The 27,901-nt window shown below is 38.0% G+C and overlaps 1 protein-coding gene across 2 annotated transcripts in view; it reads left to right on the plus strand.

Moving 5' to 3' along the window:
- Positions 1 to 27,901, plus strand: part of vwa5b1 (von Willebrand factor A domain containing 5B1) — a 114,223-nt gene that overhangs the window by 29,645 nt on the left and 56,677 nt on the right. For both annotated transcript variants that reach the window (XM_073939304.1, XM_017353785.4), the window contains 4 exons: positions 4,139 to 4,263; positions 14,179 to 14,355; positions 22,956 to 23,066; positions 25,784 to 25,986. In XM_073939304.1, the coding sequence (XP_073795405.1) occupies positions 4,139 to 4,263; positions 14,179 to 14,355; positions 22,956 to 23,066; positions 25,784 to 25,986 (616 nt within the window). The remainder of the gene's footprint in view (positions 1 to 4,138; positions 4,264 to 14,178; positions 14,356 to 22,955; positions 23,067 to 25,783; positions 25,987 to 27,901) is intronic.

Below are 27,901 nucleotides of genomic sequence, written 5' to 3' on the forward strand. Positions count from 1 at the left end.
GCACATTTACAGCTTTGTGCGTACGCAATGTTTTAGTATGATTTCCACGCAAGTCTTCATACATGAGGCCCCAGGACTGTCCTATAATCAATATTTGATGTGTTGTTTTTTTATGTCAATGTTAGAAGTCAAATTAATGCCAATTTGACATCAAGCAGACTGCTGGGTAAAACCTTAAAGAATGATGAAGAAATTGCATATATGATTTTTATCCCTAGCAACCACCTAGAAATACTTAAGTTACCATAACAACTCTAAAGCCACTTTAGAGAACAATGTAGCAACCATATATCTCTCTAGCAACCACCCATAGTGGCAAATAAACATCACACATTTTTAGTCCCTTTTTGAAGCCGTTTTCCTTACGGGTCCTTCCCAACAATGTCATTATTCATCAGGACACTTCGGTCCCCACATGGACAGGCAAACAAGATCACAGCCACTCTGACCGGTGTTAACTGGACAATAGAGTCTGCCTTCCAGAGCAAGCCACTGCTAATCTCTCCTTGTGTCCAAACGAAAGGCGCTTTATCAAATCAGAGGCTATTGAAACATCATTCCCAGGTCCACAACCGTATAAAATAATTTTTCTTTCTCTTTAAGCACTGTTTAGGCAAGCTCTCTGTTTTTTTCGGCCACCCCATCATACCTCTCGACCTCTATCGCAGTCTTTGAGGCATAAATGAATCTGATGATGCCTTATGAGATTGCCTCACTCCTGAAGGTGACCCGAGGCCAGTGTTGTGCAATTGAATTCATTAGAAAGCCCAGACAAAAGCCCCTTTTCGGAAGGAAATTGCTTCTCAGGGGGTCGTAAGGGATTTTCACCATTTACAGGGGGTCGTTGGTGATATTATTTCCAGCAGAATCCAGAACGGTTCAGTTACCACCCTCGGATAAAAATCCCTGGCTGAATTACCTACTGTTTTTTTGATGAACAGTAAGGTCAAGTGGTGATTTAATTGCCGTCTGAATTCACATCTCTGAGTTTCTAGGAGATCAAACTCAAAGACATCTTTATATGTTTTTTTTTTTTTAATGAAATGCACCGTATTGTTGCACTTCACAGTAATTTGCATTAGAAAAGCAGTATATTGTGCATTAAAAAAGGACCTTTACATTACCAAAGTGCTAAAAATGTTTGCATCAGTGCTTCAGTGTACACAGAAAAACATGATTCATTGCAATTTGTTGCAAACACTTTATATAAACTGACTTTAAATAGACAAATTAAGTTAAATATTACTAAATGTGTTTTTAAAATTCAATTCAATCCATTTCATGTTTATTTCTATAGAGGTTTTGCATTGTAGATTGTGTCAAAGCAGCTTAACGTATAAGTTCTAGTGAACTGAAACTGTGTCAATCCATTTTTTAGAGTTGAAGTTCAGTTCAGTTTAGTTCAGTTCAGTGTGGTTTAATTTTCACTGCTGAAAGTCCAAACACTAAAGAGCAAGTCCATCAATGCGCAGCTCCACAAGTCCCAAACCAAGAAGCCAGTGGCGACAGTGGTGAGGAACAAACTTCAGCAGTTGGTGAAAGTGAAGGAGAAAACCTTGAGAGAAACCAGGCTCTGTTGGGCACGACCGTTTCTCCTCTTGCCAAACTTCCTGTGCAGAGCTGCAGTCCTGAGGCTGGAGAACACTGTACATCCATCATGGAAAAGCAATATAAATTCAGCCCATATAGGTTGTTTACAACGACTTACCTTAAAATAGTTTAGTAAATAAAACGACTTGTTTTTTTTCAGCATAGTGACTGGGAACTATTAATGCGGTTAGTGGAGGATCGCGAACCGAAGCGCCTGGGGGACTGCTACTTTCAGTAATTTTTGAACTCTACCTGTGCACATGCCTGATTTTGAGAACACAGAATATTAATGTAAACCAGTTGCCCATTAACTATTTGATTATATTATTTCATATTGTTTTGTACAAAAAACAGCACCTCTCCAATTCTAAAACATCACTGCAAGTTTACCCTTGTAAATTAGGCTGAGGTAAGGAGATTATATGAACATCGTCTGGTTATACAAGATCAAAAACAATTTGGGGTAATTGTTATCCTTAAAAAAACAAGTTATAGACTGCAGCTTTCTAAAAAAAACACTTTCAATTATTTTGCTCAAGTAAAACAGATCACAATCTCAGACATCCATAGCAAATGCATCTTCTTCCAAAAGGATTTGTTTAATCAACGAGGAGCTTTAAAGCAAGTCAATGCAAATGTCAACCTTCCCATGAAAAATGGAAAAAAATAAAAGTGAAACCCTTTCTACGTTGTTTGCTTAGGCTTGTATTCTACAGTACTGTAAAAATACTCCAGGATGTCTCTGTCAAACAATTATATTTGATTTACTAAAGTCACATAAGTGCCGATTTCACATGTGTCAAAATAAAATGAATGATTTTTGTTCAATAGTGAGCCAACGCTTACTCTTTTGATTAGCATTAATTCTTTTTGCTTGTGCCAAAGTAGGTTGTATACTGTAAACTTGTTAACTTTTTTGGTCACATCCATAACGCATTTACTTTTCTCAATTAAAATATAAAACATGTTTACAGAATAATATTTTTTCTGATCCCATAACTCTGTGGTTAGTTGTTTTGGAAAATATAAACAGATGTTTCAATATATTGTTAACATACACACCCACCAGCCACTTTATTAGGTACACCATAGTAGTACCCGGTTGGACCCCGGTTTGTCTTCAGAGCTGCCTTAATCCTTCTTGGCATAGATTCAACAAGGTACTGGAAATATTCCTCAGAGATTTTGGTCCATATTGGCACGAAAGCACCATGCAGTTGCTGCAGATTTGTTGGAACACATCTTAAAGGAATCCCAAAGTTGCTCTATTGGATTGAGATCTGGTTATTGTGGAGGCCATTTGAGTACAGTGTACTCATTGTCATGTTCAAGAAACCAGTCTGAGATGATTCACACTTTATAACATGGCGTGTTATCCTGCTGGAAGTAGCCATCAGAAGATGAGTACACTGTGGTCATAAAGGGACAGACATTGTCAGCAGCAATACTCAGGTAGGCTGTGCCATTGACACAATGCTCAGTTGGTACTAATGGGCCCAAAGTGTGCCAAGATAAAACCCCCACACCATTACACCACCAGCAGCCTGAACCGTTGATACAAGGCAGGTATGAATCCATGTTGTTGACGCCAAATTTGGACCCTACCATCCTAATGTCGTAGCAGAAATCGAGACTCATCAGACCAGGCAACGTTTTTCCAAACTTTAATTGTCCAATTTTGGTGAGCCTGTGTGAATTGTAGCCTCGGTTTCTTGTTCTTAGCTGACAGGAGTGTCACCCAGTGTGGTCTTCTGCTGCTGTAGCCCATCCGCCTCAAGGTTGGACATGTTGTGTTTAGAAATGCTCCTCTGAATAACTCGGTTGTAATGAGTGGCTGTTACTGTTGCCTTCAAACTAGCTCAAATCAGTCTAGTCATTCTCCGCTCACTGAATATTGTCTCTTTTTCAGACCATTCTCTGTAATTCCCAGAGATGGTTCTGCATGGAAATCCCAGTACATAATAGAGAAGTAGTGAAATATTCAGACCAGCCCATCTGGCACCACCAACCATGCCACATTCAAAGTCCCTTAAATCACATTTCTTCCCCATTCTTATGCTCAGTTTGAACTGCAGCAGATCGTCTTGGCCAGTCTACGTGCCTAAATGCATTGAGTTGCTGCCATGTGATTGATTTATTAGAAATTTCTGTTAACGAGCAGTTGGGCAGGTGTACCTATTAAAGTGGTCGGTGAGTTTACTTCCTCTGTGAATTAATGTTTAAGTTTTTACTGCAAATGTCTCATCCATAACCCTTAACTTGCTCTTTAGAATTTTAGTTTTGTTACAGATGAGAAAACATGAGGAAGGTTTGCAGTCTGAATAGGGCTAAAGAGGGCAAACGTTCAGCCATATTGATGAGCCACTTGGCGCCAACGCAGTCTGTTCTCAATACCCTTGCTGTTTTTTTAAGAAATATCACCGCTGTGGGAGTCCTACATGTCTGGTCACAATGTAACTCATCTTGTGTTCTCGTAATTCACTGTTGTGCCTCCATATCGAGAGGTTTTTATGCTCCACAGAGAGTAATTCTTAATTTCTTTGCGTAGAGCCCCATCTGCCGCATGTTCTCATTGAAGATGGAGACATGACGGCGGAGGAATATGATGAGCATCTGAAAGGACGGAGCGACTACATAAAGGCCACCAAGAAGGACTGCAGTAATGAGAAGACAGTGAGTAAAATTTTGAAATAGGTTTAAGGAGAGAGTAGGCCGATGTTTAAAGAGATACAAGGAAAAAAAATAGCAAAACATGATTATTACTCTGTAGAACGAGTATGTGAATTGAAAAAATCTAGCAAAAAGATTTAATACATGCTGCTTACTTCTACATTGTTTACTCAATCACAATTTTATTTGTTATTGACAGTCCATTAGCAAACAACCAACCTTTTTAGAGTGTTCTTAAAGGCATAGTTCTCCTTAAAAAAATTATATTTACTTACCATTTTTTCTCTCTCGGGTGGTTGCAAACTTGACATGTATGGCATGTCAAATCTTTGTGCTTAACAAACTAAATTAAATTTGAAGGCTAATGGATGGATGTCTTCAGTGGAGTGTGTACAACATTGTTTCCTTACCCATGAAAGTAAAGGAGTAAAGTGTAAAAGTAAAGAGAAAGTAAAGAGGCCAAATGGAGGAGGCTCATTCTTTATCCTCATACTGCAAATGGTTTGTTTAACTGTTTTCTCGCAAGTGAAGCGTTCTGTTTTTCCACTTACAAAGTCCGTGTAAATAGCAAGCTAACTCTTAAAGGGAACGTGAGATGAGACTCTGATTGGTTTAATCTCAAAACACCCAGCAGAACTCATTAAGAGGATAAGCACAACCCTGTTAGACTATGCGCAGCGGCACAGAGCATATTTTTCTTCCTTAAAATAGCAAAAGTGGATCCTTAATGATTTTGCTTCGTGTGCTTTAGAATTTACACCCAGATCGTTAAAATAGAGCCAAAGTCTGCCATGTAAATAATGCACCATGGCGCTATGCAACTGACTCTTAATGGGAATGGGAGATGAGACTCTGATTGGTTTAATGCACTCTATGCTCTAAACACACCCACAGCTCATTAAGAGCCATGGCGCAAAACACTTAAGACTTTGCGCTTAGATCGTTAAAATAGAGCTCTTTGTGTTTCTTTTCTCTCTTAAATGCATAATAATAATAATAATAATAATAATAATAACAATAATAATAATAATATATACACACACATATATATTCAGTTTGACATCAATACCATGGAAACTTGGAGCAAGAAAAAGATTAATAAATGTTGACAGAATTTTCATCTGTGGGTGAACTGTTCCTTTAAAATAAACATTAATAAAAAAACGTATAAGTTTAAAACGTAAACATATTTTATTTCTTTAAATATTTTTTATTAAAATAAATAACTTTAATAAATAAAAAACTTAAATTATCAAAACTATATCTAAAACTAAAAAGACATATTACAAAAAAAACCTCAATTCAGTTTTTTTTGCCCATTTATTTACTTAATTTTATTCTTTTTTATTTTTTTGTTTTAGGTTAAAATGTGAACTTATATTTATTGTTTTAGGTTCAAATATAGTTCAAGTGTGCAGAGTTTTTAAAAAAAATAACAATATAAAAAATCACATTTAAATGTTAATGAAAAAATGTATAATTTTTTTGTAAGAAAATAATAATAATAAATTCAATTAGTTTGATGTCAATTTTGATCCAATTATTGCTTCTTTGCTTATTAAAAGTATCAGTTTCTTTAAATTTATAAATGCAGCCTTACATCTCTGAGCTCTGTCATGTACCTCTTTATCCCAACCCCCTGCTATGCTATACCATATTCTGATTTTGTTTCATCTAATGGGTGGCACGGTGGCTCAGTGGTTAGCACTGTCGCCTCAAGAAGGTTGCTGGTTTGAGTCTCCACTGGGCCAGTTGGTTTCCTTCCTTGGTGGTCCAGTTTCCCCCATAGTCCAAAGACATGCACTGTAGGTGAATTGAATAAGCTAAATTGGCTGTAGTGTATGAGTGTGCGTGTGGGTGAATGTGAGGTTGTATGGGTGTTTCCCATTGCTGGGTTACGGCTGGATGGCCATCCGCTGCGTAAAACATATGCTGGATAAATTGGCAGTTCCTTCCACTGTGGCGACCCCTGATGAATAAAGGCACAAAGCTGAAGGAAAATGAATGACTGAATGTTGTTCTGCTCAAATTCAGATTTACATATTTAGATTTACTTACTTGATTATCAACTAGATTAATAGATTATCCACATAATGCTAAGCCCTCTTGCTAATTCTTGAAAATCGTGGTTTCAGGAAGCAGTTACATTAAGTGGGATTGTCATGTTTCTCAGCGGTGCAACGCTTCAATTGCATTCTTAAGTGAGTGCTGCTCCTCTACAGGAGGCAGAGAACATTCAGCCCTAAAATCATCAGCAATGAATAGAGGTTTCTATGGAAACCGTCAAAGGTCCTCAGCCAAGTCCATAGTGTTTCTACCTACAGCGAACCAAAATAAGAGTTAACTTTAGCTTATTCGGGAGGTGTGCTCCTTTCATTAAATCTACACTATGCACGAGGGGAATTCGTGAGCCGTAAAAGATCAAAGTTTTAATCTTGGCTCACAGATTCACAAGAGCATCTGTTGGTCATTTACTCAAGTGAGTTGAATTACTGTGATCATTTATTCGCTTACGTACAGTACACTCTAAAAAACGTTGAGTTATTTATTTAACCCAATGGTTGAGTTAAACATATTTGGTGCTTTCTAGGGTTATTTTTTTAACCTTAATTAGGTTATTTATTAATAACTTAACTAGTTGAGTTAAATATTTGGTGCTTTGTTGGGTTGATTTACCCTTTATTGGGATATTTATTAATAACTCAAATAGTTAAGTATTTGGTGCTTTATTAAGTTATTTATTAATAACTCAACTAGTTGAGTTAAATATTTGGTGCTTTGTTGGGTTGATTTACCCTTTATTGGGATATTTATTAATAACTCAAATAGTTAAGTATTTGGTGCTTTATTGAGTTATTTATTAATAACTCAACTAGTTGAGTTAAATATTTGGTGCTTTGTTGGGTTATTTTTTAACCTTTACTGTGTTATTAACTTAACCAGTGAGTTAAATATTTGGTGCTTTGTAGAGTTATTTTTTACCCTGTATTGGGTTATTTATAAATAACTCAACTAGTTGAGTTATAATTTGGTGCTTGTTGGGCTATTTTTAACCTTTGTTGGGTTATTATTAATAACTCAACTAGTTGAGTTAAATATTTGGTGCTTTGTTGGGCTATTTTTAACCTTTATTGGGTTATTTATTAATAACTCAACTGGTTGAGCTAAATATTTGGTGCTTTATTGTTTTTTTCTACTCTTATTTGGTTATCTATTTAATAACTCAACCAGTTGGGTTAAAAATTTCAAAAATTTCAACAGTCAACTGATTTACCTGACACAAAACAGCTGTAAATATGTGTGCGTAATGTTGTTTTTGTGTTATAAAGTTTATTTAAGCTATAAAGCAATCATTTTGTTATTTTTTATCAAATTACGTGTCGTGTTTTTATATCAGTTTCACCATCTAAGACAATCTTTTAGAAGTGTTTGGATGTGGTTAAACTGTATTGTACATTGTGGACACTAAGTGAAGCCTGCTGCGGCTGTTGGACAGTTTCTACAACACACAGTGCTCCATATTCTGCTCCATCACCACATGATTTTCTGCCTGCACAGTTTATATCTGTCTGTACTTTGTTCTGTTTCTTTGTGATTCTTGGTTTATTTTAACAAAAGTGTCTGGAGCTAAAATGTAATGAAAAAAAGCATTTTCAATATTTTTGAATACTGTATGTTATTTATTTACACAGTAATTATAAAATGAATAGTAGTACTAGTAATACTAGAAAGGAAAAAATAACATTTAATAAAATTAACCCAATGCATTAGTTGGGAAGGAGCTATAAAAGATATAGTTGGGTTATATGTTGGGGTATTTTTACCCAACTATTTTAACAGAGTATCAGTCCCTACAGGATATTGTAATTGCAGAATTTAACCCAACATGAAGCAAATGCTGCAAATTTCAGAGGAACTTTCAAATTTTGTACAGTCTTGGCAACTCTCATCCTGCCAAAGGACTTGAAGTAGACTGCACTCTTTAAAAATTGCTGGTTTGTAATAACCCAACATTGGAGGTGCGTCCCAAACCACATACTTATGCACTATTCTACGCCATTTTGTAGTATAAAAAATGTAAGTAGTGCATTTACACTAAAAACTCTACAAAAAATAAGTGCACTTTAATTAGCTGGATGAAGCACTTATTCAACCAGTAAAATGAAGTGTTGAATGAAGGATGCTGCACGCACTCAACGGCCGCAGCTTTGCTCATGTAGTGGAAGTGGTGGAGCTTTCGGACACTGATGTTGGATTACTTTATTTATTTTGTAAAGCATTTTATTTTGTTGCCATTATATAATGTTCTTTGAGCACAAAACCCCAGGTGAGAGCAGTGCAGGTCGGACAGTTCATCAAAGATCTACCGCTACACCTCATCTCACTATAGTAGTTAAACGTGATATTTAATTCATCTTGCTGTTTATATCTAACAACTCTTTGGTCTTTTGAATCTATTACTTGTTCTCAGGTAACTCGTTTTGGCTGAGTGCAAAGATAAGTTAAGTAAGATATATTAATTTATGTATTCATAATGCTTCACTTTTTCCACATTTGTTTATGTAACAGCCTTATTCCAACATGGATTAAGTTCATTTATTTCCTCAATGTTCTACACACAATAACCCATAATGACAATGTGACACAAGATTTTTTGAAAATTGTTGTAAATTTATTAAAAATAATAAACCTGAAAAATCACATGTACATCAGTATTCACAGACTTTGCTCAATACTTTGTTGATGCACCTTTGGCAGCAATTACAGCCTCAAGTCTTTTTGAATATGATGCCACAAGCTTGGCACACGTGTCTTTGGCAATTTTTGCCCATTCCCCTTTGCAGTGCCTCTCAAGCTCTATCAGGTTGGATGGGAAAGGATGGTGTACAGCTATTTTCAGATTTCTCCAGAGATGTTCTAAATAGGATTTAGATCTGGGCTCTGGCTGGGCCATTTAAGGATATTTACCGAGTTGTTGTGAAGCCACTCCATTGATATTTTGGCAATGTGCTTTGGGTTATTGTCCTGCTGGAAGATAAACCGTCGCCCCAGTCTGAGGTCAAGAGCACTCTGAAGCAGGTTTTCAATCAGAATGTCTCTGTACATTGCTGCATTCATCTTTCCCTCTATCCTGACTAGTCTTCCAGTTCCTGCAGCTGAAAAACATCCCCACAGCATGATGCTGCCACCACCATGCTTCACTGTAGGAATGGCATTAGCCTGGTGACGACGTAACGCCTGGCATTCACTCAAAAGAGTTCAATTTTTGTCCCATCAGACCAGAGAATTTAGTTTCTTATGGTCTGAGAGTCCTTCAAATGCCTTTTGGCAAATTCCAGTGGCTGTGGCAGTGGCTTCCACCTGGCCACTGTACCATACAGGCCTGATTGGTGGATTGCTGCACAGATGGTTGTCCTTCTGTAAGGTTCTCCTCTCTCCACAGACAAATGCTGGAGCTCAGACAGAATGACCATCAGGTTATTGATCACCTCTCTGACTAAGGCCCTTCTCCCCCGATCACTCAGCTTAGATGGCCGGCCAGCTCTGGTGGTTCCACTCTTCCACTCATGGATGATGGACTCCACTGTGCTCATTGGAACTTTCAGAGCAGCAGAAATGTTTCTTTAACCATCACCAGCCTTGTGCCTCAATCCTGTCTCGGAGGTCTACAGGCAATTCCTTTGTCTTTATGCTTGGTTTGTGCTTTGACATGCACTGTCAACCCTGGGCCCTTATATAGACAGGTGTATGCCTTTTCAAATCATGTCCAATCAACTGAATTTTCTACAGGTAAACTCCAATTAAGCTGCTAAAACATCTCAAAAATGATCAGTGGAAACAGAATGTAGCTGAGCTCAATTTAGAGCTTCACGGCAAAGGCTGTGAATACTGCTTATTTTACTGGTTGCTTTTCTTTATTGTATAAATGTATTGTACGTTATACTTTTATAATGGCAATTATTGATTATTAAAACTTGTATTCAGCAAAAGAGGCAGGGTATGTTTCATATGTTTCAATAAAAATTAAACGAGGCAGTTTTGTTATAGTGAAGGTGATGGTCATATGAATATAGTAGCTACACGAGGCAGTTATGTTAATAATTTCATGTAGGCTGAGTGAATAGAGGGTTGAATAAGCTGAATTGCCCGTAGTGTGTGTTTGTGTTTGTGTGTGTGTGTGTGTGTGTGTGTGTGTGTGTATGTGTGTGTGTGTGTGTGTGAATGAGTGTGTATGGGTGTTTCCCATACTGGGTTGCAGCTGGAAGGACATCTGCTGCATAAAACATATGCTGGAATAGTTGGTGGTTCATTCCGCTGTGGTGGCCCTTGATAAATAAAGGGACTAAGCCGAAGGAAAATGAATGAATGAATGAATAGTGAATGAATGAATGAATGAATGAATGAATAGTGAATTTTTGAGAACAAAACCAAAATCTTTATGGACAGTATATAGAAATTAAATTGAGATTAATATTCATTTCCTATATGTGGCTTTTGTGATTTTGTAAAATAGGAGTTGGTAAACATTCAAGAGTGTGCACAGACAGGCAGCATTTGGATCGTATAAGGGCCGCTCTGGCCCAAAATGTCAGGGCTGATTTTTTGTCCCAGTCCAGCCCTGGGTAAAAGGTAAAAATATTAATTAAATTATTAAATAAAGTAAAAATAGGCTTAAAAATCAGAAAGACTTGTTGAAAAGCAAAGGAGAATTGAAAGAACGAATATACTTTTTCTCACATTAAAGAAGTAAGTTGCTGAAAGAAACAATACCTGCAATCTGAACTTCGAATGATTAGGGCTGAAATGAAAGACTTTGAAATGAAAATCAGGCCAGGTAGTTCATATAATTAAAGACTTAGAAACAGCAGATTTTTGAAAGACATCATTTATGACACAAAGGACTGACTAACTCAACGGTTCTGTGAAGTGGTTGAATACATTACTGATTTGAAACACTTTTCACAGCAGTTCACAATCACTATAGGCTAATGGCCATTTTCCAGAAGCTCTTGAGCTTTGTCAAGTAGTTTGACTTCTGTATTTCTGCTGAAGGTTCACCTAAACATTGAACTCTCAACCTTTAATAGACCAGTTTACATCCTACACCCAGGATCAAACTTTGTGAAATGTTTTATTAACTTTTTTGTTGTAGAAAGAAATCATTTTGTTAGCAAATGTTTGTCACAGATTTTTGGGTGAATCTCACAGAAAACACACAGGGCCCTATTATACTTACTTGCCTCACTTACACATTGCTTAAAGCATGCAGGATGTACAGCAATGCACAAATATCTTTACAAACGAAAAAATATTAAAGGATTAAAATATTACAAAAATTATTACTTTCTACATAAATATAAAAAACCACTGCCTCATGCCTTCTTCACCTCGGGGGGCTTTTTTCAGCTTACTCATGACAACTTGCTTTTGTGTAATGTTATTACTATTACCAGCATTATTTATTATATGCATATTTATTTATAATTGTTTTATTAAAAACAAGCTTAGATTTGTTCACCTGTCGGGTTTTGGACCATATGGGGCGTAGCATGTGTTTTTTGTCCACACTTCATTCTTATTGTTTCTTTGCTGGAAATTAAAACTGAATTTAGAAATAGTTTTGAAACAAATCTTTGCTCTTAACAAACAAAATTAATTATGTAGGCTAATGGATGTCCTCAGTGGACACGTTTCCTTATCCACTAAAGAAAGAAGGGGAAAGTTAAAAAAAATGATTGGAGGAGGCTTGTTCTTGACTCTCATACTGCAGATGGTCTGTTTAACTGTTTTCTCGCAAGTGAAGTGTTCAGTTTTTCTCACTTACAAAGTTCGACCACGTGAATAGCAAATGCACCATGGCACGACGCAACTGGCTCTTAAAGGGAATGGGAGAAGAGACTCTGAATGATTTAATGCACGTTATGCTTAAAACACACCCATAAATTTATTAAGAAGATAAGCACAACCCTGTTATACCATGCACCATGGTGCAAACCGTATTTTTACATCATTAGAATAGCAAAATTGGATTCGGACATGCCTTTAATGCTTTTGCGCTCTGCGCTTTAGACTTTGTGCCTAGACCGTTAAAATAGAGACCATATGGTTCACACTGAATAAATAAAATACCCACACTATAAAAAAGTACAGATTCTACAGTAAATTACAACATTAAATGTTTATCAATGTGTCATAATGCAGTTTTATTGTTTTGATTCACATGCTAAAGTCACAGTGTAGATAATATATTGCAAAGAAACCTTAATATTAAACAGTACAAAAAAATTAATAATTTTTATAAATATACGATTTAGCGGCAACATGGTGGCTCAGCAATGTCGCCTCACAGCAAGAAGGTCGCTGGTTTGAACCTCGGCTGGGTCAGTTGGTATTTCTGTGTGGAGTTTGTATGTTTTCCCCCGTGTTTGTGTGGGCTTCCTCTGGGTGCTTCGGTTTTCCCTACAGTCCAAAGGCACGCGCTGTAGGTGAATTGAGTAAACTAAGTTGGCTGTAGTGTATATGTGTGAATGAGTGTGTATGGGTGTTTCCCACTAGTGGGATGCAGCTGGAAAGGCATTCGCTGTGTAAAACATATGCTGGATAAGTTGGCGGTCCATTCTGCTGTGGCAAACCCAGATTAATAAAGGGACTAAGCCGAAAAGAAAATGAATGAATGAATACGATTTTGCTTTTATTTTATTTCAATAGAAAAATCATGGATAAATTGAGACTGAGTATTAGATTTACAATCTTTATGGAGTAGTAGATTTACAATCTTTGCCATGCTACATACTGTAAAAGGTCCTGCTGTATTACATAATCTACATTTCATCCATTCAATAACTTCTTTGAGTTTCATCAGCTAAATTTTCAGCATTATACATCTGTACAGGTGACATGGTGACTCAGTGGTTAGCACAGTCACCGCAAGAAGGTAGCTGGTTCAAGTCCCGGTAGGGTCAGTGGCATTTCTGTGTAGAGTTTGCATATTCTCCCTGTGTTGGCGTGGATTTCCTCCTGGTGCTCTGGTTCCCCCCACAGTCCAAAGACATACGCAATAGGTGAACTGAATATACTAAATTGGCTGTTGTGCGTGTGTGTGTGAATGAGTTTGTAAGGGTGTTTCCCAGTACTGGGTTTTAGCTGGAGGGGCGTCCAATGTATAAAACATATGCTGGATATGTTGCCGGTTCATCCCGCTGTGGCTACCCCTGATGAATAAAGGAATGAATTAATCTGTACACTTTACAATCAATTAAATGCACTGTACTTTTTTCTTCCCAGACTTTCTTCATTCCTGTTGTGTAAAACACCAGCATCTTTACTAAATATGCCACTAATAATGATGCTGATGTTTTAAAAGTTATTTATCAATATTTAAATCGTTTTTACTGTATTTTTTTAAATCAAATAAATGCAGCCTTCGTGAGCAGAACAGTCTTTTTAAAGGTTAAAGGTTTATCACAGCTCTGCCAGTGAGAGTAGTTGAGGTCAAATGAAAAGCAAATGAGAAACATGTTGAAGGGAGCGGGGCATGTCAGATACTCAGAGCATTTAATTGGTCAGGAGATTTGATGAGAAACTGAATGATGAGGTGATGTCAAAACATTATTGATTCATTGAGGCGGAAGTGACAAACTGCTAACTTTCATTTATATTATGTTTATATATTCTAGATGCGAATTTTATCACAGTTTTGAAGCATGCTAGCTTATAGAAATCATTAAAACTCAATTATTGATTTGCTAGAATTAAAACTAAAAACGTATTCTAAATTCACAGAATATTACTAATCCCAAACTTTTAGCTCTTCTTATATTTTACAGATATTATTTTGACTGAGATTCACCAGCTTTTACTCTTATTGCCTCCAGTAATGGCTATTTTGTGGACTCATCTATGTATGTGTGTGTGTAGGTGGACATTATTCGGAAGAGGCTTCATAAAGACATCCTCCACAACCCTGTGGTGATGCTGAACTTCTGTCCGGACCTGCGATCCACCACTTCTGACCTGCGCAGCATCCAGGGCGAATTTGTCTTCCTCATAGACCGCAGTGGAAGCATGAGCGGGGTCAACATTAATCGAGTTAAGGTGGGACACAACTGTTTCTGTGCTTAAACTAACTGTGGCCCTCCCTCCCAGTGCTCATTAACTTTTGAAGACATCCTAATTTATCCAGCGACTTAAAACCCTAAAGTGCTTCAGTCGTGTTAATGACCATTAATGAATCAGGGCTTTTATATACACACTGCAGGGCTTATTTAACAAAGAGAGTCTTCCTCATAAGCTACTGTACAGCCTCAGATGCTTCGCCCACGTTTTAATTAGCTTTTATGAACGTTTTTTGGAATTAATATTTATGCAGAGTCATTAAAGTAGCAAAGTTGTGCGCATAAAGTACTGACTTGGCAGCAGGGCTGTGCAGTATGACGATATACACTCACCGGCCACTTTAATAGGTACACCTTACTAGTACTGGCTTGGACCGTCCTTTGCCTTCAGAACTGCCTTAATCCTCCATGGCGTAGATTCAAGAAGGTACTGGAAATATTCCTCCATATTGACATAATAGCATCACGCAGTTGCTGCAGATTCATCGGCTGCGCATCCATGATGCTAATCTCTCGTTCCACCACATGCTGAAGATGCTCTATTGGATTGAGATCTGGTGATTGTGGAGGCCAATTGAGTACAGTGAACATATTGTCATGTTCAAGAAACTATTCTGAGATGATTCGCACTTAATGACATGGTGTGCTATGCTGCTGGAAGTAGCCATCAGAAAATGGGCACACTGTGGTCATAAAGGGATGGGCATGGTCAGCAACAATACTCAGGAAGGCTGTGGTGTTGACATGATGCTCAATTGGTACTAATGGGCCCAAACTGTGCCAAGGAAAAAAAAACCACACCATTACACCACCAGCACCAACCCGAACCATTGATACAAGGCAGGATGGATCCATGCTTTCATGTTGTTGACACCAAATTCTGACCCGACCATCCGAATGTTACAGCAGAAATTTAGACTCATCAGACCAGGCAACATTTTCCCAATTTTCTGTTGTCCAATTTTGGTGAACCTGTGCGAATTGGAGCCTCAGAGTCCTGTTGTTAGCTGACAAGAGTGGCACCCGGTGTGGTCTTCTGCTGCTATAGCCCATCTGCCTCAAGGTTTTACGTGTTGTGCATTCAGAGATGCTCTTCAGCACACCTCGGTTGTAACGAATGGTTATTTGAGTTACTATTGCCTTTCTATCAGCTCGAACCAGTCTGGGCAGTCTCTCCTGATCTCTGGCATCAACAAGGCATTTGCACCCACAGAACTGCCGCTAACTGGATATTTTCATTGGTTTGACATGTTCATCTACAGCCGTTCAATGACCCTTGCAATCAAATTTTTCGTCGAGGTTCTGGTAGTGTAAGAAGACTCTTTCCTGCGGTTTGACTTCACCCACGACGAGTATTCAATCAAGACCCAATAGCTAAAGCGGCAAATCTGATGACACAATCAGTGCAACAAAAAACAAAAAAGACCCACAGTGGCTTCTCCTACTGCAGTAATTTCCATTTTCCTTTTTTGATATTCAGAGTCTTTGCATTGATTCTGAAGGGCCAGCCTGTACACCAGCCGGTGATCTCTCCCAACTGCAGCTTATCCACGATGGACTACAGCGCTCTACAGCCTCAGATGTCTAGAATGCTGCTCTGCACAAAAAGTTTAGCCAGAGGAAAAATGGTCGTGCACAATTTAGCCTGGTTTTTCCCTTCACTTTTGTCAATAGGTGAAGTTTTTTCCTCGCTGATGTCGCCACTGGCTTGCTTGGTTTGGGACTTGTGGAGCTGCGCATCAATGGATTTGCTCTTCAGTGTTTGGACTTTCAGCAGTGGAAACTAAACCACACGGAACTGAACCAAACTGACCTTCAGCTCTGAAAACTGGACTGACAGTTTCAATCTACTATAATCTTCTATGTTAAGCTGCTTTGACACGATCTACATTGCAAAAGCACTCTACAAATAAAGATGAATTGAATTGAATTGACTCTGGCACAAGTTTTTCAAATTGCCTCATTGGATTAGAAACAGTGCTTTGTTCCTAAATATTTTATATGGAGTTAACTTGTTAATAAATGTTCAGCGGCGGAACCACACCTCGCTTTGTCACCTTAACCAATCACCCACTTCCTTAAACTTATTTAAGGAAGATTATCCCTCTAGCACTCTTATTCTTGTTCTTTGAATCCACCCTCCATTCCTCCATTTCCATTCACAATCCCATAACCCTTTTCACTCCTACACGTAGGTTGAATCGGGGAGTCCAATCACTCTGCCAAACTATTACAGAGACAGCACCCCCACTCTGAGTCTCTGGGCATAGTATGATGCTCGATCAACTTACCCACCTGTTTACCAGTCATCCTCTTATTCCCTTTCCCCTTCATCTCACTGTTCTTCAACCATCCCTTTCATCCCTACATCCCTACAGTAAAGTCTAGCTTAAAGTGTGGCGTGGGCCATGCTAGTGAAGCAATATTTCAGTTTTGCACACAATACTTGTGTAAAATGCATTGTAGAATCTCTTTCAACAGTAAATATTGACATATAAATATCACAAAACTGAAAAAATAAGTAAATATTTTGGTTTTATTACTATTATTTGTTTTGTTACACTATTTCAACGAACAACTCTTTAGTCAGAACCAAATCAGAGCATTTGAGCAGCCTGTTGAAGAGGCTTTGTAATGAAATAACCAGCTTGTTGCATTGAATGGCTCAAGTGGCTATGATAATTGAACTTGGTAAGTCTTCATGCTGAGATTGGATATTTTGTGCACTGTTGATGTGTGAATGAGTGTGTGTGTGTATGAATGAGTGTGTGTGTGTATGCTCCCTGTTGGCGGGTTTTGCAGCGTGACGCACGATGCAGCGATGACTCACTGGGCTTTTGATTGAGGATGCTCCTTTCCTGACCACAAACTCCAAACTGCTTGAATGTAAAGGCTCAGGTCGCAGAAACACCCGTCCCAGAATATCCTTGACCCTGAGGAAGTCTTGATCCATGCTTAAATGTCATAAATCCAATGTGATTCCTCCTGGGATAAAGCAGGATAACAATAGATGTATCTTGTAACACTGAAAAGATGCTATTTAAAGGAATTTTGTTCACCCTGAAATGAACGTGCATGTTGTCACCATTTATTTAATATTATTACACAAACTGACAATTATTGAAGGACTCATGCTGGTCATTTTTATATTTATTGACCGCGAATATGGATTTAACTCTTTGTATAATTAAGTAAAACATTGCAGATGTGTTTTTCAATCAGAACTCATTTAAATTAGCATGATTTATAATTGACGACAGGTCCAGATATTTAGCATGCCAAATATTTCACAGGTTTCAGCGACACGTTGGTGATTCTCTCTGAAAGCATCTTTGATGATTTGTACTTCGTGATTGTTGCCCGCTTGAACAAGCACCGATTTGCTTCAGATTTTGGACATTTGTCTGCAATTTCACGAAACCGAAAATCTGGGCTAAAATTGGGCTGTGTGTGTGTATGTAATAATGTACATTACTGTGCAAAAGTCTTAGGCTCCTAGTTGCATTTGTTGTTTTCGTGAGTGTATAATGACATTATATATTACTTTGCATTCTCTTTATTAAAATACAACCAGAAAAAACAGGTTCTAGATAGATTTTTGTGGTTTTTAAGTGAAGTTTATTTATAAACTAATCTCGAGAGGATTATGTGCTTATGATTGCTTGCAACTGGTCCTCCATTATTCAATTTGTGATTCACCAATCACTGCCACTATAAATACCCTAAGTTCCATATAAGTTCCATCTTCATTTTGAAGAATCCCTCCTTCCAGCCCTACTTCTCCTCCTTTCCTAGATGAGTGGCACGGTGGCCCAGTGGTTAGCACTGTTGCCCCACAGCAAGAAAATCACTGGTTATAGTCCTTACCAAGCCAGCCGTGTTTCTGTGCAGAGTTTACACGTTCTCCCCCTGCTCACATGGGTTTCCCCCCGTGTTCCCCGGTTTCCTCCCACCGTCCAAAAACATGCAACTTAAGTTTATCGAATAATCCTAATCTGCACCATAGACATGCTCCTAGTAAGTAGTTATCCCTTAAGAGCACTCACTATCTGTTCTTTAGCTACTACAGCAGGGGAGTTCTCGAGATCTACCTGAGCTCAAACTCTCCTCTCGCCTTGCAATATGGGGTGAGCCCCGGGCTCAAGGATCTTATAAGCTCAGGGCTCCCTCCCAGGACAGCATGCCAAACTAGCTTTATAATCAATCATCAGCTAAGTATGAACTCTTGAAAAGATTATAGTGGAATGAAAGTGCTGAGCTTTCCAAGCATCAGCAGCAGAAAACGAAGAAGAGAAAGAAAAGAGCAATGACCAAATGAAGTGCGAACTTTGGGTTTGCAAAGGTTAATAAAACTACTAGAGCGCTGATTTCCACGTGTTTCCTGAATGTTGAGAAGTGACTGTAAATATAGTGGAGTTTTTCCAATAAGGGTTTTTAAATTAACAGAAACCAATGAATTTGTCGACGTGATTGAAGAGAAGGCCAATTTAATAATAAATACAGAGTTAACAATGATGAGTATTAAATGGCGCACCAGTAACAAAACTAATTGCTGCATGGTAAATAACATCCAGTTTGTGAAGGAGAGTTTTTGAACTGATTTCTGCCAGAGCTGCTGTCAATATTGCCTGAATCGATGGGATTGTGAATGCTGAAAAGTACAGACAGGTTATAATTCATCATGTAATTCTAAAAAAGCACTTACTTTGTAATAGATTTATTTTTTAAGCATGATAATGATCCCAAACACATTACTAATGTAGCAAAATCATATTTGGAGAGAAAAACAGCTGATGAAATGAACACAGTCATGAAATGGCCTCCACAGAGTCCAGACCTAAATATTATATACACTCAAAAAAAAAAAATTGTTGAATGAACATGATTTAATCGTGGCACCCTTTATGCATCTAATCCAATCAAGTAAACCTGAACTGCTTTGAACATGTTGTATGAACACAAAGCACATTTGTAGATAAAACATGGTTTCAATATGTCAGTCTAACTTCTTTGCAACTAATTGACTCAAAATGTTTGTATTGTGTTATTCTAATTAAAATGATTCTAATTTACTCAATGTAACACTAAAGCTTTACTTTAACAAAATTATGTCTTGTTAAATCAGCTAGTAAAATTTTTGTTCATTATTGTTGTTTAAATTCATTCATTCATTTTCTTGTCGGCTTAGTCCCTTTATTAATCCAGGGTCGCCACAGCGGAATGAACCGCCAACTTATCCAGCAAGTTTTTTTACGCAGCAGATGCCCTTTCAGCCGCAACCCATCTGGGAAACATTCACACACACATTCATACACTACGGACAATTTAGCCTACCCATTTCACCTGTACCACATGTCTTTGGACTGTGGGGGAAACCGGAAACATGCAAACTCCACACAGAAACGCCAACTGAGCCAAGGTTCAAACCAGCGACCCAGCGACCTTCTTGCTGTGAGGCGAACGTGCTACCCACTGCGCCACTGCCTCTCCCTGTTGTTTAAATTACATTTTTTTAATTACAATACTATGAAGCAAGATTTAAAATTAAGTAATTCAACACAAAAAGGACAGAAAACATGTTATATATATATTTCTTTTATTATAGCCTTTAGCAGGCACGAATCACATTTAAACAAATTTCTTCTTTAATATTCTGATACAAAATGTTATATAATATCCAAAATTGTAATATGTAATATAAAATGTATAAGAAACATTTAGCCATCAAAATAACCTTGGCTCTTAAGAAAACTGATCCCCAAGCAATACCTGTAGGACGTTAACATCATTTTTTTTTACCAATTGAGTTTAAACAGCTTTCTTCGCTTTGGTACTCCTATTCAAAATGTAAAAGTATAAAATGTATAGGAAACATATAGCCAACAACATAACATGCATAACATTCAAGCTCTTGGGAAAACCAATTCCCAAACTGTGCCGAAAACACGCGGTGAAACTTCTTCTTGTTGTTTTCGTATGAAAACTACAGCCACCTACTGATATGCGCGAAGTGACTCTCCAGAGTGAGAGTTGTCGATTTGAAGCGTCTCAGTCTCATTGAATCAACATATTCTGATCAAATTCATTTCATTATTTCTTGATTCAGTTTCAAATAACATGAATTAATCATTTAACATACGTAAACTTGATTTGTTCTTTTCAATCTGACAAATTTTTATTTTGTAAATCCAACAATACATGCCTTGTTGATTTTTTGGAGTGTACAAGTATGTTTAGGCAATAGTATAGGCATTATGAGATTCATCTGAAGAGAAAAAGAAAGATAAAACATGTTAAATCTAAGAAAAAACCTAATGGTAAACAGCACATCATTTCAGAAAAGTCTCATCAAAAAAGTTCAGGCTGTTGCTTGGTGCCAAAAAGGTCACATTAAACACAGACGTATGATGCTAGTCTTTTGATTCCAAAAGTAATTTTGTTCTGAACATTGTGTACATATTTCCCTTATTTTCTGTTCTTATTTTAAAGGTATTGTTCCCCTAAAAGTAATGACCCTGTTCTTGCTCAATACCGTTTAGATACTACCATTACCATTATTAGAACTTCTATGTTAAGCTGCTTTGACACAATCTACATGAAGAGACATAGATGTGTGCAAAGTCTCAGCCTCCCAAAACCTAAAGACTCCCAAAGACAAACACTTTTGCACAATACTGTATATATTACCTTTTACATTACATTTGACATGCTCAATGCGCTATATAGTTCTATGTAATTTACCACATCCTTATGTAAAGCAATCCACATTAAACTAATTGCAGGGTTAAGTGTTACACTCTTATGGCATGTCTGTACCCTTCATTGGAACATTCCCCCGAATGTTTAGACTAGTGGTCTATCGCTAATGGCTTTTTGTGTCACCCTAGCTTGAATTGAGCCAGCAGTCTTTGTTAGCAGACCCGGAGCCATTAGACAACAGTGTGGCAGTGTTTAATGAACACCACTATTATACCTGTCAGACGTCTATTGTGTTTCGTCTAAGGTACAGATAGAATTTACAATGCTGCTCCTTGTCAGACTGACAGCAGGAACAGCAGAGAGTAATTAGCATGAGGTGATAATTAGGTTTGTAAATATGAATGTGATTAATACAGAAGAGCTGTAGGATTTTCTCGGTTTTTAAAACGATGAGGTCTGTCACTATTTCAAATTAAATTTAAATTAATTAATTTTAAACAAATTAATTTTCACAGTATGTCTGATAATAGTTTATCTTCTGGAGAAAGTCTTGTTTGTTTTATTTCAGCTTTAATAAAAGCGGTTTTAACATTTTTAAACACCATTTCAGGTCAATATTATTAGCTCCTTTAAGCTATATATTTTTAATAGTCTACAGAACAAACCATCTTTATTTAATGACTTGCCTAATTACCCTAACCTGCCTAATTAACCTAGTTAAGCCTTTATCATATCATATGTAACATAAATATGAATTAATCATTCAAAGGTTTATAGCGAGTGATTTGTTTATTAGTTGATGTAATTGACTTCGACTGTATACAGTATGTGGCATGTCAGACTATTTTAGTTAACGGAGGATTCGACGGCGTAAGATGCAGTTATGTGTAAAGTATAACATCATGCAATGTACATCTGTTTGCCTTTACGATTGTTAAAGATGTCAAATTGTCACTTGAAGGACACTATCTAGTGCTCTCCAGTGTTAAGTGCCTAATCCCGCAGAACTTTCTGGACTGTTGATATATGAACGTTGTACTGTTACTGCGATACATAGTAATTATTTTGCTGATTATATTTATTGCCGTCTACGTATCATTACAGTATTTTGCTGATTTCAGTTCGAAGATTGTACAGAAAACTGGTAGTAGTGGCTGTAAATATTGTACGTGTCAAAAAAGTAGCCTACATGAGACAACTGAGAAGTCGTAATACAGTATTTATCACACCGGTTTATTACTCCTCAGGAATCGCTCTTGAGTACTGTTGTCTAAGTAGATGCATGAGTGGTTTGTGGAAAGATCTTTCGTCTACAAGGCTCTTTTCTGATCGTGTGCGCTTGTGACGGTGATGGCTGGTTTGTGATTATGTCAAGTCGGTTGTACCGACAGTACAGGAAGTGTCAAATTCTCTTCAAGTCATGTGTACATCTTAGTGCAGTGTTGGACTGTGTGTAATACTGCATGTAATAAAGTTTAATGGATGAAAAACGGGACTCTTATTTTTTTCAATTGTCTACAGAACAAACCATCATTATAAAATGACTTGCCTAATTACCCTAACCTGCCTAATTAACCTAGTTAAGCCTTTAAATGTCACTTTAAGCTGTATAGAAGTGTCTTGAAAAATATCTTGTAACATTTTATTTACAGTCATCATGGAAGAGATAAAATAAATCAGTTATTATAAATAAAAATCTTCTCTCTGTTAAACAGAAATTGGGGGACAAAAACAGGCGGCGAATAATTTAGGGGGGCTAATAATTCTGACTGCAACTGTATATGCATTCCTCTTCCTTTGTATCTGCCCACTATAATCCACCCTGCTTTTCTCCTATTCATCTCATTCCTGCTGACCTCCCATTTTTGTGTGCGTTCACAGGATGCAATGGTGGTGATTCTGAAAAGTCTTTTCCCGGCCTGCTTGTTCAACATTGTGGGCTTTGGATCCAAATTCAAAACACTGTTTTCCACGAGCCAGAGCTATGATGAGGTAAAGTCCCCTGCAGAGAGCCGCCGTTACTGGCCTCATTAGATCAGCAGTTAACACTGAGAGCTGCTAGACTGTACAGAAGATCTATGACTGTGTTTTTCTGCCGCCGTCCACTGATAAAGCTCTGGGCTTACAGAATGAATTGCTTTTAAAGCGTCATATGATTTCAAAACAGATAAAACTCTGCTCATTCGGTATTCTCTCTGGTGCAAGTCATTTTAAAACTGCTTAAATGTTGTAAAATGTAATGCACTCTCAGAAATAAATGTACGAGAGCTGTCACTGGGGTGGTACTTTTTCATGTGTAGCTATAGTGGTCCATATTGATAGCTTAAAGAGACAGTTCACGCCAAAGTTAAAATATACCCACTATTTACATACCCTCAAGTGGTTGCAAATGTTTATAAGTGTCTTTTTCCTGCTGAACCTAAAGGAAGATCATTTGAAGAAGGTGGAACATCAGGATTCTGCCACTTCGATCTTGTTAATTCTTGTTTGGTGGCGGAGTCCAGACACTAGTCCTGTCTTGTCTAGTATGTTGTGCCTGGCTTGAGTTTTCTCGAGTCAAGCACTTATATTTCCTGTCTATCTTCGTCTTTGTATGAGTGCTGTCTTGGCTGAGCACGCCCGGTTCGGTTGCACGCTTTCGTCCTGGTGTGTTTGTTGTTTTGTTCTTGCCATGGTGTTTTCGTTCTTAGCGCTTCAGTCTAAAATGTATTATTCTGGCATTTAGCAAATGTAAATGATTTAGGTAATCCTAATAGACCTAAAATAGTAAACGTTTAGTATGATTTACCATCATATATATATTAGAGCTGTCAAAATTATCGCGTTAAAGCACGTGATTAACGTTAAATATTTAACGCGGAAAAATAACAACGCAAATAACGCAGTTGGAGTTTTTTTTATTTCCTGCTGTGGCCGACGTATTTTCAGGGACGGGGCGTGCAAAGAGGTGGCAGCAGAATAGTGAGCGAACCCACCGGTCTTCACTTTTATCCGCTACACCCACCCTCTCCCTCACGGCCCTCGTTTTCATCAGCAAACCAGTCACTTTCTTTTTCACTTTCGAGTTGAGGACGGCGTGATTGCCGTTTGCCTAGAGCGCCAGTTCAGCTAGCTCCGGCTCTGCGTGTGTTTGATGTGCAACGAAATTTGGGTAAGACCAAGGACGCGCTTTTAGAAGGAAGGTTTCAGTATAAAACAATTAATGTGGCATCACCAGGCTATTCTGCATTTCCTCCAGAGTTTCATGCAGTTTCGGTTGTTTCATCTTTTAATATTTAGACTTTAACTGCAGTTTAGCAGTTCACTCTCATTCAGTATATTTTAATTCAGGATGTTTTAATGGAATTTGATACCTCATGGCGAACGGAAAGAAAAACCTCCGCATTTCAGGACTCCCGTGATCCTTTAAGGTAATCAAAAATCGCTGCTTACATGGTCGACTCTTAATCAGTATTATCTTAATCATAAAGTGGAGTATTGGTGTCCATGTAAATGTATTCAGTGAAAGTGGCAGATGAAGTCGCAAGCTGTCAAAGACAGCCCTATTCTCTGCCTTTAAGCTGCTTCCATGAGCCCTCACATTTCATAAGTTTGACGTGTTTCCTCTCTACACGCGTCTTTTGTAAAGCGTCTGCTTCACGTTGCTGTGTCAGAATCCTTACTTGTAAAATACAGCCACACTTTAGAACGCTTCGTTTAAGCAAATTTGATTAAGCGATCGTGCGTTTTGATGAATCTAAAGGGATCCCTCGCTCGCCGAGTCCGCTGTACTGCACGCGTTGTCTCTCTCTCTCTATGTGTGTGTGTTTTTGTAGTCCACTTAGAATCCAACATGGAAATCATTTTTGTTTGTTATTGGCATTGATTGTTTCGAAATTCAAATGGCACTTACATGCCTGTGTTTTTATTTCTGTAATAAATACGGCATTTCGTGATTAATCATGATTAATTACAAAAAAGTGTGATTAATTACGTTAGCCCTAATATATATATATATCAACTAATCTTATATCATGTTAACTTTCTTTAACATCATGTTAACTCAGAGTGCATTAACTAATGTTAACAAGCGCAACATTATATTTTAATAATTCATTAATTTTTCTTTATTCATCAGGGGTTGCCACGGCGGAATGATCCGCCAACTTATGCAGCATATGTTTTACACAGCGGATGTCTTTCCAGCTGCAACTCAGTACTGGGAAACACACATACACACTCATTCACACACATATACTTCGGTCAATTTATTTTATTCAGTTCACCAATAACGCATGTTTTTGGACTGTGGGGGAATGGAGGCAACCCACGTGAACACGGGGAGAACATGCAAACTCCACACAGAAATGCCAACTGACCCAGCTGGGACTTGAATCAGCAACCTTCTTGCTGTGAAGCGACAGTGCTAACCACTGTGTCGGATTTTAATAATGCATTAGTTAATGTTGAACTATGATTTATAAATGCTTTACAAGATTATTCATATTTGGTAAATATTTTTTAAAAAGGTCATGCAAAAGTCATGGAATTTTCATACTAAAAATGTTTATGAACACTGTAAAAACACTGATTCACCCAATAATTTTTTCAGAGACGTTTACTAAAAATGACTGTTGCTGCTTGTTCAATCTATTTATTTTAAATTAATTGAAACAACACAGTTCTTAAGTTTTCTTTCGGACAGCTTAATTGTCTTATTTCTTTTCCAGGAGAGCTTGGCGTTGGCTTGTGAGTATGTGAAGAAGATCCGAGCTGATATGGGTGGTACAAACATACTGGCTCCACTCAACTGGATCCTGCGGCAGCCTATGCACAGAGGTCATCCTCGCCTGCTCTTCTTGCTGACCGACGGAGCCGTCAGTAACACGGGGAAGGTCATTGAGTTGCTGCGCAGCCACGCTCGGTTCACCAGGTCAATCCTTGTACTTTTATATTCATGCTTTCAGAAGATCCCTCCATTTAATATAAACAAGACTGAATTTAAAGTGTACAGTTGAAGCCAAAATGATTAGCCCTCCAGTGAGTTTTTTATTTTTTAATATTTTTTAAATGATGTTTAACAGAGCAAGGAATTTTTCACAGTATGTCTGATAATACTTTTTCTTCTAAAGAAAGTCTTATTTGTTTTATTTTGGCTAGAATAAAAGCAGTTTTAACAACAAAAAAAAAAAACATTTTAAGGACAAAATTATTAACCCCCTTAAGCAATATTATTTTTGATTGTCTACAGAAAACAACATTGTTATACAATGATTTACCTAATTACCCTAACTTGTCTAATTAACCTGGTTAAGCCTTTAAATGTCACTTTAAGCTGAAAACTAGTATCTTGAAAAAATATCTAGTGAAATGTTATGTGCTGTCATTCATTCATTCATTCATTCATTCATTCATTCATTTTCTTCCGCTTTTCCGGGGCTGGGTCACATGGGCAGTCTTGGGAAAGAACCCCAAAAAAACACTTCTTCCTGCTCCTCCAGGGGGATCCCAAAATGTTCCCAAACCAGCCGAGAGACAAAGTCCCTCCAGCGTGTCCTGTAAAGATGTGCGGATCAGATGAAATGACACCCGAATCTGCGGCTTCTTACTAATCATTTACCCACCACCTGCCCGCACATTTAGTTTTATCTGATATATGTATCCGCACCCGACCCAAACCCAATCGTCACTTTATTCATTTAATTCTTTGTTTTAGGCATGATGATACGTAGGTCACCGTGGATATTAAAAGCAGATTCAGTGAACCAATCTGCGCATCTCTGATAGTAAAATAATACATTAATCTTAAACCTTTTTAAATTAACATTTTCTTCATTTTCAAATAGATACAAAAAGTAAAAATAAGACATTTTAGCTTTACAGATACAGGAACAAGATAAAAAATGGTGCCAATTCAGTCTAAATGGCAGCTATGTTGTGTTTACTTGTTTACTTGGCCTTTTCCTTCCGCTTTGCCTTAAAAATGCGGCTCGATGCACTGAATGAGCGTTCGCTCGCATCTCTTGTAGGAATAAACAAGATTCTCTTCGCAAGGCGCTGTAGTCGTGGAAATAAGCAATCTTCTTTCTCCCAGAACGATGGCAGATTTTCCTCTGATGACTCCTCTAACTGAAAATCGGAACAGTTTGCTACTCTTGCACTTTATCCATTATTATTGGTCGTCATATCTTCCCATTCTGCAAAGCCCACTCTGCTTTTTTGCTGGTCCACTGCCATGTCCCACTACATCCACCCGCAACCGACCCGCAATTAATCATAATGTATGTTTTTATTACCTGACTCGCGGATTACCCGTGCATCTGCGCTTCACTAGTGTCCTGGGTTTTCCCCGAGGCCTCCTCCCGGTGGCACGTGCCTGGACCACCTCCCTAGGAAGGCGTTAATGAGGCATCTGAAACAGATGCCCAAGCCACCTCAGCTGACTTCTCTCAATGTGGAGGAGCAGCGACTCTACTTCGAGCTCCTCCCGGGTGACAGAGCTCCTCATCTGTAAGGGTGCGCCCTGCCACCTTGTGAAGGATACTCATTTCAGCCGCTTGTATCCGAGATCTTGTCCTTTCGGTCATGACCCAAAGCTCATGGCCATGGGTGAGAGTAGGAACATAGATTGACTGCTAAATCGAGAGCTTTGCCTTTCGACCCAGCTCCTTCTTTACCACAACGGTCCGGTACATTGACCACATTACTGCTGCCGCTGCACCAATCCACCTGTCAATCTCACATTCCATCTTTCCCTAACTCGTGAGCAAAACTCCAAAATACTTGAATGGTTGGTGGTGGGTGAGTGGGGTTGGGGTAATAATTCAGGAGGGGCAGTAATTCTGACT

The sequence above is a fragment of the Danio rerio genome, chromosome 23 (assembly GCF_049306965.1).
Source record: "Danio rerio strain Tuebingen ecotype United States chromosome 23, GRCz12tu, whole genome shotgun sequence".
NCBI lineage: Eukaryota > Metazoa > Chordata > Actinopteri > Cypriniformes > Danionidae > Danio > Danio rerio.